General features: G+C 40.8%; 1 protein-coding gene across 12 annotated transcripts in view; it reads right to left on the reverse strand.

Annotated features, from left to right (window-relative positions):
* Positions 1-12,005, reverse strand: part of dock10 (dedicator of cytokinesis 10) — a 210,030-nt gene that overhangs the window by 77,792 nt on the left and 120,233 nt on the right. For all 12 annotated transcript variants that reach the window (XM_062976588.1, XM_062976587.1, XM_062976590.1 and 9 more), the window contains exons 7-8: positions 7,105-7,239; positions 355-538 (exon numbers count right to left, since the gene is read on the reverse strand). In XM_062976588.1, coding sequence (XP_062832658.1) covers positions 355-538; positions 7,105-7,239 — 319 coding nt within the window. The remainder of the gene's footprint in view (positions 1-354; positions 539-7,104; positions 7,240-12,005) is intronic.

A 12,005-nucleotide genomic window follows, 5' to 3' on the forward strand; every position in this document is an offset into this window, starting at 1 on the left:
TTTGAAAGCAGACGTATGTCTGTGGGAATTTGACAATTCCATAATGTTTGCATACAGGAAAGGACTGTTGTTACCTCACTATATAAGGCATCCATAAAATTGACTGATGTGTATTGGAATATATTATAGTTGATGTGCACTGCCATTGAGAAACATCAAGATCAATGCATATCTGTCCTCTAGGGCATTGGCTGGCGAGCGCCAATACACATTCATGATGGTGTTCCACTATGCATCTTTACAATTCATTAACAGGATTTCTTAGTGCCTCTGTTACACAGCAAAATATCCAGAAAGTAACTTAACATACTCCTTGATTCTGACTTAATTTTGAACAATTTTTAAAACTCTTACCAAATTTCAGATCTGTGATATCTGCACTCTTCCTTTCCTGAATGCATCCTTCTGGATTTATCTGCAGTATCTTGTTGAGTGTTAAAATCCACTCATCCATATCTTGCTCATTTTCAGCTGCCAGTACAAAGTATGTCAAATCATTCATTTTTAGCTCAAAGGCATGTTTCCGAAGCCTGTTATTCTGTTGAATCAAGATGTTAGGAAGAAAGACGAGAAAAGTGATTTCTACAGTCATAAATCATGACAAATCTTTTATCAAATGAAGAAACAGCAAGTGAAATTAATCAGTTGGTTTTGTTATTATTGTTATATTTATTTATGTCCTGCTTTTTTTTCTCTATACAGAGATTCAAAGCGGCTCACAACTAAAAACATTTCAGTACAACTTAAAATATACAAATATAAAAACAGCATTAAACAACATTGATATTTAAACAATACAGATTAAAATAACAAAAGTATATAAAATCACAACACAAAAGAACAGCAGCCCTTGACGGTCTTATTTTGGGTTTACTTTGTCCAGAACAATGGTATGTGTGTCTTGTCTTGGTTCTAGCTTAGCATAAGCAGTTTTCCGACCTCACTGTTTTGTATCAGACTGAAAGTTGTTTTCAGATGATAGTGAAAGCCCTGAATAATGGCAATGTTTAGAACAGAAAATAATATTCATGTAAATATAAACAGAATCCAAGAAAAATAACTAGATTCAAATTCACTGAAATACAAAAACCAGCAAATATTTTTAATGGCTACAGCTATTGGAAGGCCTTTGATTTCCTCTATCTGCTGACTTCACTGAATTACTATTTTGTGTCACTCCCTGGGGTGCTAGTATTTTTCATTTCCAGGAAAAAAATTTCAGAAAGGTAGGGGAATCATCTATAGTCTGCATTCAAATCATTCTTCTCCTTCATCTCAATGTTTATATATATATATATATATATATATATATATATATATATATATATATGTGTGTGTGAGAGAATGTCCTGGGAAGATGTAACATACTTGGAAAGTTAAAAACAAGTTTACGGCATTTGCTTATTCCGGAGATGCAAACCTCTGCTTTATGAACCATGGGTTTGTAGAGACCCTCTGTCTGTACTGGGTAGTACAGTAGAGTCTCACTTATCCAACATAAATGGGCCAGTAGAACATTGGATAAGCGAAAATGTTGGATAATAAGGAGGGATTAAGGAAAAGCCTATTAAATGTTAAATTATGTTATTTTACAAATTAAGCACCAAACAATATTTTACAACAAGTCTGCCACTTGTTTGAGAGCGTGGCTGCACTTGTGTTGTTGTTGGGCGTGTTGGCCTGCTGTGCATTGCTGCCTAGAGAAACAACTGTGGATCGGGTGGGAGGCAGATTGCGTAGGATTATACAGAACGTTGGATAAGTGAAGGTTGGATAAGCAAAACTCTATTGTACTATGTTTAAGTGATGCTGAGCCCTATAGTCATTAGAGACAGCCTAGTAAATTGTGGTGCCTGAGAAACAGAGTCCACGTGATCCTCCACCCTAGAAGTCATAATCACATAATAAAATAAAAAACAAACTGCTATAGTTGTAGTCTCTTCACCTGATAACAATCTGATATATTTCAGTGGTATATAAACTATCCCTGCCTTAAACAAAGTACTTGCATAATAGATTAGTACACATTCACTTGCCTGATGGTTCAGCAGTTTTGGCTGATTTTTATTTTGTAAGGAAATCAATGGATTCCATCTTCATTTTCAATTTTTACAGATCATTTTATGATAGATCTGAGATGCTGTTATTTTATTCATTTTGTTTCTGGTTTAATCTAAAGATGAAGAAAATTTCCCGTGGAATATCTGGTTATTGTAAACAGGGAGTAAAAAGGTTTTTGTGTGAATATTGTTCTGATCTACAACACTGGTCTACATGGACCAGAAAAGCTGCAGACTGGCCTTGGCAGTGCCTACACACTTGATGTCAGAGCTGTAGTGGGGCACAGTCTATACAGTCTAGCCAAGGCCAAATTGATTCAGCTTGTCTGAACTGTCATATTCCTTTTCTTATTGTTGTACTGGACAACCACAGAACTCCAGCACAGTTTTTGGATGTTGTGAGAGTCCTACACTGACATCAGCAGAAATGTCTATGTGACCAAGGAAAAGGAGGGGGCATTGCCCTCTCACTGGTCATGCAGGCACTTCTGCTGATGCCATCTCAAGGTACCCATGATGACCAGAAGCTTTCCCGGAGCTCTGCCACTATCTGCAATAGTGACAGTGATAAAAGTCCAATCCACCCCTTTCCCCTGCATTGATAAATACAGGGGAAAGGGATTATACCAGTGGCCCATGGAGACAGCAAACCAGTCCACATCAGAGCTTGACATGCTATCCACACTCTGATCAAAATGTGGGGCTAAAACTCTAGAGCAGTGGTTTTCAACCTGTGGGTCCCCAGGTGTTTTGGCCTACAATTCCCAGAAATCCCAGTCAGTTTACCAGCTATTAGGGTTTCTGAGTGTTGAAGGCCAAAACATCTGGGAACCCACAAGTTGAGAACCACTGCTCTAAAGCATTCCCCAGCTTTTTTCTCTCCAATCTGGTTTATCCCACATTGAGGATAGAAAACCCTGGACATTATGTAAACAACCAGGAAAAACTTCTGCACCACTACAGAGTTTGTGGCCAGTGCTGACAAGCCCACTGTATAGCTTTTTAGGTGCCAGCAATATTTTGGGTGAGGGTTTAGCTCTAGGTGAAGGTTCCCTCTTCTTCCTCCTCCAATTATTTGACAACCATTGGTTCTGGTTTTGGCAGCAGAACCTGGCCTCTGACACCATCTTCTACCATAGAGAAGTTTATGTCTTCTCCCATAGTAACCGCTGTAGAAAGAAACTGATGCATGAATATACATTGGCTTCTTACAGATTACCCAGTTTGTCTTTCACCTTGCTGACACCATGCTTTCTTCCCAGAATGCCTTGGCATGAGAACTTCTGTGTACTCTGGGAGAAAGTACTATTGCATTAAACAAAGTTCTACTCTTGCTGCTGATAAAACATTTAACTTTTAAATTGGTTTAAAAGAAGAAGGGGGAATTCCTGGATGGTTAGTATCATTTCCTTTCCTCCAAATATATATATATATATATATATATGATTCCAGTTTAGACATTTGAGTTTTTTGGGGGAATCATAACAATATTACACACACACACACACACACACACACACACAATGATGGTTCTGAAGGTTTTAATGCCAGTTTACTCCTCTACTTTTTAAATTATTTTGCTACTACATTGCTTGTTTGTTTTTCTGTGTATCAGGATGTCCTTTTGCTCATTCTGTGTAGGAGAAACCCAATATATATGGAGTTTTATGTGCACATGTGCGAGATCCACTAGATTATGGACCATTGTCAATTATTTTCTAGGAGCTAGTTGGAAATATCCACATACCACTGTGATGACTAACACAGCTGTTTAGACACTTGAGACACATATTCAGCTGGTGTGAATGGATTTGTGTTGTTTATTTCTTCTCATAAAGTGATTCAGAAAAACTGACACACATAGCTTAGAAAACAGCAAATTATCTCAGAATATGTGTTTGGTGTCTTTTTCTGTACACTTTGACACAGAACTGGGACAGTTTTATTTGTACAATGTATTGCTTTCTCTTAAGATACTCATATATTTAATTTTTCAGCATTCACACACTTAAAAAAAGATTAAGATGTCTTCTGCTTTCCCAGGAAGTCTTTGCAACCCTAAATGCAAATCAAAACAAAACAAAAACCAGGAACTATGTCTACACAAGCCTCAAAATGAGAGCCCGGGAAGTGCTCTATACTTTTAAAAAAACCTAGCAAGGCTTTAAAGGATCAAAACTGAAGAACGTGTTATGCAGCCTGGACAAAAGAATTTTGTTTAAAAGGACTGAGCTTGTAGTGGTTTCCAGCTCGTAGTGGTTTCCAACTGACAAATAGGAAATCAACAATCAGGTATAATTGTCATCAACTTGTCCCCAAACAGAAATAGACAAACTGATGATGGCAACTTTAGATAAGGTATGCAACAAGAAACTGACTAAGATCTTGTGCCCTGGATTTCAGAGAAGGAAAGAATCCATCCTATTAATTCTGGGCCTCATCCTGTTAATTTGGGAACTGCACATTTTTCTTGACTTGAAGCTGAAGAACTCTTCTTTTTTGTTTAATTTTTGAAGTTGTTGAGCACCTTCTTCACTTGTGTTCCTGCATGGCAAGCTGAACTAAATTGACAAGACTGGATTAGACGAACCAAAATATGACTCACTAGAAGACACTGGTGAGCATATATAGATGGCTGCAAAGCAATTTTCAGTTATTTTGCACCTGGCACAGGCTGTAGCACCACCACTGTTTTGCAGAACTGGGATTAATGTTCTAGTTGTTTCCGGACAGTTTTGGAGGACATTTTTAGTTTTTGCCCTGGGTCCTTCCAAACAGTAGAAATATGCTTCAAAGCATTATTTTTCTGCTAATTTTTTGGCAGGGAGAAGGACTCAGAAATTGAAACGTTTGCTGAAATGCCCAAGGTGAAAGGAACCCATACCAAAGCCTGCATGCAGACCACAGACCTCATGATTTTCACTCCTCATAAAAAAGATTTCTTTGTTCCTCAAAGAAAAATGTAGTTGATTTGGATGTTCTTCTGCAAAGTGCAATTCATTCTTGCAAAGTCATTCAAATTAGATGGTAGAATACTGCCAAGCTGTTACTGCTACTGTGTTGTTTTTTTAACAGAAAGCATACTGAGTCTTAAACACAAAAACTGCAAGAATTCAATATCTGCTTACAAGATAGATATTTCAAAGTTTTGGCAATCACATACAAGGGCTTCTTATTTTCAAATCTATAGCCAAATATTTCCTTCTGTGGTGAGTTAATAGCTAAAATACTCCCACCCCAATTTCATTTTCATCTTTACTACTGCTACCACTACAGAATTGGGTTTTTGATTTAACAATCTCCAAAATTTAATTTAAGCTTCAACATTAGAACATCCAAAAAGAATGTCAGAAATACCACATCATAAAAAATTGGGATAGATATTCCAGACTTGGCCTAGATTACATCTAATGTCTTGTGGAATTATCTGTCCCTTAAAACCACATAGCCATTTGAGAGATGACTTGTATTTATAGAGTTTATAAAAAAGTTAAACTTTGTTCCAGCCTCTTCTTTCTTATATGAAGCCAATACCCCCTTTGTTCTGACATTCAATAGAAATAAACACAAGACTCTTCATGGATCAGATAATTGGGAGTTTCCAGAGTATAAAACATTTAACTCTAAATACTGTTCAAGAAAAAAGCACTTAATTTACAGAATAAAGGGGAAAGATAAATATAAGGAATTAAACAAGATTATCCTCATGATCGAACAATCGTATTAAATGGAGGGGAGGGAGGGAGGGACAAAGAGGGAGAACAATGTAAACATGTGTTACCAATGGAGAATGTTCTGAATGCTTGTATAATATTATGTAGCAATATTTACAATATTTCTGAAAATAATAATTAAAAAGTTCCGAAAAAAAGAAAAAAGAAAAAGCACTAAATAGGATAAGTTTAGTTTTGAATATCTGTTACCATTATTCCATTTCAAATTAGAGATGCCTCCTCATAATATTAAACTTTATATTTTGCAGTGCAAGGACAGGATCATGATTCAATCATATTTAGAATAGACACACTGAAATCCAATAAATTGAGATAATTCTCCTCTAAATCTGTATCCAACTTTCCATGATGACAATATTTCTTCTATACTGGATTGCACTCCCAACTACTTAAAAGAATCTGCATTACTCAGAGGATAAGTAATGTTGTGCTATTTAAAGAAACCACATGAAATCAGTTGTTTTAATATATTCACCACACTTGCTTATTAACACTCTTTAATAAATTACATCAGATTAATGATAAAAAATAACCACAGTGCCTCTAAATGGATAATACTATCAAACGCAGGTGAGATTAAACCCTTGCTTTACATACCAGAAGTTATTATACCAGAAACCCACAACACATCTCACATAGCTGAAAGATATGAATGGATGTCACAACTAAGTTAGATGCTGCAGTCATTCAGAGACACTGTCTAAAGCTATGCTTTATAGCATAGCTTTAAAACTCAAACATTCATCAAGAAGACTGATTAGGTAACCACAGCTACATAACAGAGTACTTTAAAAAATCTACTTGTTAACACCCAAATGGGGACGCATTCTGTACAAAATTCACCCATAGTTATTTGGCACAGAAGCCAGCATTTTCTGCACAAAAACCCAGCATACAATAACATTTCTATGCAGAAATAAATTCTGCAAAAGAATAGCAGTTTCCTGTGCAGAAAATACTGCAATTGGGGACTTATTCTGTGTAAAATTTAAATATGGGTGATTTACACAAGAAGCAGTCTTTTCTTTTGTTAGAAAGCAATATTTTTGTAGATAAAATAATGTTTTCTGTACAAATTAATTACATGCAGATTTTACACCAAATATATCTCAAATTGTGGATATAATTATGACAATTTTACAGCAGCAAGAAAATAGTTAAACTAAAGCTAGATTATATGGTCAGTGTAGACCCATATAATGCAGTATAAACTGCATTATTTGGCAGTGTAGATCCAGCCTTACTCACAACTTCCTTTGAGAAGAACATTACTGGCTGCAAATATAAAACCAAATAAAATGTTGGCTTACCTGCACAACCCCTGTACAGGAATCCAAAAAGATGCATCCTTTAGGTTCTTTCGAAATCTTTTCATCTTTGTAAAAATTCATTATGTATGAGTTATCTGACAATTGTGTCAGCTGGAAGTAACGCTTTTTGAATGACTACATGAAAAGAAATAAAAAACAAGATTAGCTTTCCTGCAAATTAATTCTGATGGATAGTTTATTTAGAGAAAGGATATTTAAATGAAATATCCGAGAAAACCATTGTCATCAACACATTTTCAATTGATAATAGTATCACCCATTTTAGTGCCATATAGGGTGTGATCATCTCTATCTGCTTAAGAGTTACCCTTTCTGAATTCAATGGTACATGTTCTAAGGAAAATGAATATGTATCATAGCATAAATACATGACTGACTATGTCCCCATTTTATCTATCCTTCACATTACAACAATTTGATGCCACTCTAAAGTGTCATAGTTTGGTAAGATGCTTAGAGATCTCCCCTGAACTATACACTACAACTTTATAGCAGAGAATTCTAATCATCTCATCATATCCCAAGATTTTTACAGGTGAAAAATAAACCTCTACTAAAAAGAAACATAACATGGAGCAGTCAAAAGTTATGCTCAAGTGACATTGCAGAGTTGCTATTTAGCTGAGCATAGTTCTCCAGTGTTCTCTATCCATTGTGAGTGTAGCATCTCAACTTTTACCAATTCTGTTAATAAAACTAATTATTAGGAGCCGCAGTGGTGCAATGGGTTAAACCCTTGTGCCAGCTGAACTGCTGACCTGAAGGTTGCTGGTTCAAATCCACGAGATGGGGTGAGCTCCCATCTGCCAGCTCTAGCTTGTGGGGACATGAGAGAGGCCTCCCACCTAACACATCTGGGTGTCCCCTGGGCAACATCTTTGTAGACAGCCAATTCTCTCACACCAGAAGTGACTTGCAGTATGTTCTCAAGTCACTTCTGAATCGATAAAAAAAAACCCAATAAAGCCAAACATCCTCAAACGTGCCTTTGTCCATTTGTCTGTTAGCTCCATTGGCTTGAGTTGTTAACTTTTACGATAAGGCACTAACATAAGACTTTTACCCTTAAAGCTGAATCTCCTTTACAATTACATGACATAAAATCTTTAGCTTCTAGTAACAGGAAAATAATTAGTTCTTTAGGAGGCAAATTGCTCGACTCTAGAGATCTGTATATCATTATGAATATGCGTCCACAAGTGTGTGCTTAAATGGTTTTCAATGGGCATGAGGACCAAACTGGAGACTATTCACTATCGTCCAGAGTAAAACTCTGTGATGAACCATGGGCCTTGTAGTCCTGCTCAGGACATTGTAATCCCTGATGAAGATGAAAACTTGGGTTTTTTACCTTCCCAGTCTGAACTGGATTCCTCTCAGCCAGATCCTTCCCAGGCAGATCTGGAAACCTTGCACCTGCAAGAAAGTTGTGCCCCAGAAGTATGTCAAACAACCCCAGAGCCTACTTCTCCCGTGTTCTTGCGCCGGGAGTTTTGTAAACAACAGAGAAGTTTGGATTCAGCTTCGCGCAGGAGTGCGAGGATAGCAGCTAAGAATGTTGCCAATTAACATTGGTTCTCGTGAGAATCTTTAAGGAGTTTAACATCTGGTCTCAGAGTTTAGCTTTCGTTTCTGATTCCCAGAGAACCGCTTTGGTGAGAAAGTTGGACTCTATATAGGTGTTTTGCCCGCGTAGCAACTTCGCGGAGTCAATTCGTCAGCCTACGGAGCGAGTTGTGTCTGGACAGCGCGCTCCGATTCAAGCCTCGCTTCAGCTCAAGCCTTGCCTTGCTATCCAGCCTTCGCCTTGCTTCCCAGCCTTTGTTTACCTACGGACTTTGCCTTGTTTCCCAGGACTAATCCTTGCCTTGTTTCACGGATTTTACCAAGTTATTCCACGGACCTTGTTCTTGTTCTTAGTTACCTTGTTCCACGTTCAAGCCTTGTTTCAAGTATCAAGTTATTTCCTAGCCACGCTCAAGTTTTATGGACTAAGGACCTTGTCATCTCCCCTCACTTTGCTTGGCAAAGTGAGTGTTTCGGTTATTGGATTACAACTTTGGACCTTAATATTTCTTATTGGACATTGCTTTTTTGGACTAATTCTGACCTTTCCTGAAGGGTCTAATTCTGGACTATTTTCTATACTTGTTTTTATTAACTTTATATATTCCTTCAATAAAGATATTAGTTAGATTCTGGCCTCTGTGTATGGTTATTGGTGCCTCTGCCGCCTGGGTCGTGACAGTTTGACTCCGCCACCCATAAGCACCAACTAACCGAGGCCAGGATGTCTACCGGAGCCGCGCCGGCTGGACAGCCGCTCAGCTACACCATCAGCAAGGACGAAGTGGACCGCATCCGTGACAGACTCAACGCGCAGGATGGAGAAATAAAAGGGTTGAGGGAGCGCGGAGTTCGCCTCCCGGCCATGGCGTTGCCTACCAAGTTTTCTGGAGAAGCTGCTAAGGTTCATGTTTTCCGCCGCCAATGTCAAGCTTATCTAGAGGCCCGTGATGCCGAGTTTCCCCAAGAAGACATCAAGGTGGCGTGGGTCTACAGTCTTCTAGACGGACCAGCGGCTAGCTGGGCGACGGCCCTGTTTGATCAAGCCTCCCCCCACCTAAATTCAGCACAACGCTTCTTGGATCACCTTAAGGAGACCTGGGGAGTCGAGGACAATTTGGAGGCAGCCGGTCACAAACTCCGGCGCCTCCTTCAAGGAGACAGACCCATGTCTCAGTACATAGCCGAGTTCCGCGTGCTGGCCCACAACACCGGCTGGAACGATGTAGCCCTCAGAGGACAATTTCGGGAGGGTCTCAACATTGAAATGCTGGAAGAAATCTCCAAGGTGGATCCTCCCCAGACCCTCGAGGCACTCATTGATCAATGTTTACGGGCTGAAGTCATGATTGCCAACAGGAAACAATGGGTTCGAGGCCAGGGCGGTAGAGCCGGGGCAAAACCCCCCGCTCCCGCCAGTGTTCAGCCACGTCCGGTGTGGAGACCCCCGCCGCCAACCCCATACCCCAGAGGAGGCGAGGAGGTGCCGATGCAGTTGGGCAATGTGCGTCCCAGACTAGATGCCGCCGAGAAGGCCCGTCGTCAACGCTTGAACCTCTGCTGGTACTGCGGGAACGGGGGCCATTTCGCCAGAGAGTGCCCAGCCAAAGGGAAGCCTGCCGCCCGTCTTGCGGCGGCGTCCTCCACGGAGTCGAAGGCGTCTGAGCCGACTGGCACACAGCCGGCGGGGGAAGCCAACGACCGGGTGTAGAGAGGCTCGCCAACCCGGTCAAAAAATCCATCCAAGAGCCGCCAACCGGGGTCCTGTTCCTTCTCGTGGTCACATTATGGTCAGCAAAAAGGGGACCCGTCATGATCCACGCCATGATAGACTCTGGAGCTACCAACAATTTCATCGATAGAGAGTATGCCGACTCTCTGGGATTACAATATCATGATTTCAAGAATGCCCGTGTGGTGCAAGCCATAGACGGCCGTCCCCTCAAGACGGGCCCCGTAAGCCAGTGGTCGGAACCCACCAGGATGTGGATAAGGGAACATATGGAAGAGATTTCCTTCTTTGTTACCGAGGTTCCCCATTTCCCTGTGATTTTGGGAATTCCATGGCTGACACTCCACGACCCTAACATCTCCTGGTCCAACAGAGAACTGCAGTTTGCTTCACCGTACTGCCAAAACCATTGCCTCGTAGCCAAGGTATGCCATGCCACAGACTCCGAGCCCATCATCACCTTGCCAAAGAAGTACTCCGAGTATTGGGATGTATTCAATGAGAAAGAAGCCGAAAAATTACCCCCACATAGACCTTATGACTGTGCCATTGACTTGGTGGAGGGGGCCCCGATCCCGCGAGGGCATCTCTACTCCCTGACTGAACCAGAGCAAGAAGCTCTCAGGGAATTCTTAGAGACAAACCTTCGCAAGGGGTTCATCAGACCCTCTCAATCCCCAGCCGCCTCCCCAGTGATGTTTGTGAAGAAGAAGTCAGGGGAATTACGCTTGGTGGTGGACTACAGAGCATTGAACAATATCACCAAGCGGAACAGCTATCCCCTGCCCTTAATCTCGGATCTACTGGACCGACTTCGAGGAGCCAAGGTCTACACCAAGCTGGATCTTCGGGGGGCTTATAATCTAGTTCGCATCAGAGAAGGGGACGAGTGGAAGACCGCCTTCCAGACTAAATTCGGATTATTCGAGTCCCGAGTTATGAATTTCGGTTTATGCGGAGCTCCCGCAACGTTCCAGCATTTTGTCAACGATATTTTTCAGGACTATCTAGACAGATTCTTGATAATCTACCTGGACGATTTTTTGGTGTTTTCCAGATCACAATCAGAACATGAGAACCACGTCAAAATGGTGTTGCAACGACTGCGGGATCATGGACTTTATGCCAAGCTAGAAAAATGCGCTTTTGATCTACAAGAGGTAGATTTCCTTGGCTACCGCATCTCGCCTCTAGGGCTTTCCATGGATCCAGCCAAAGTTTCAGCAGTATTGGAATGGCGGGCGCCAACTAACAAGAAAGAGGTGCAGCGTTTCTTGGGGTTCGCGAACTACTACCGCAAGTTCATTCCAGATTTTGCCCGCTGGTCCGACCCCATCACTAGCTGCATCCGTGGAAAGCAGCCTTTCCGCTGGACTGATCAAGCAGAGAAAGGGTTCCAGCAACTGAAGAAACTATTCACCTCCCAGCCAATTCTACAGCACCCAAATCCTGGAACCCCTTTTGTGGTGCAAGCGGACGCCTCTGATGTGGCAATTGGGGCTGTACTCTTACAACCGGTGGGAGATCACCTCCACCCCTGTGCCTTTTATTCTCGTCAACTAACCACACCAGAGAGGAATTA

The sequence above is a fragment of the Anolis carolinensis genome, chromosome 3 (assembly GCF_035594765.1).
Source record: "Anolis carolinensis isolate JA03-04 chromosome 3, rAnoCar3.1.pri, whole genome shotgun sequence".
Lineage (NCBI taxonomy): Eukaryota > Metazoa > Chordata > Lepidosauria > Squamata > Dactyloidae > Anolis > Anolis carolinensis.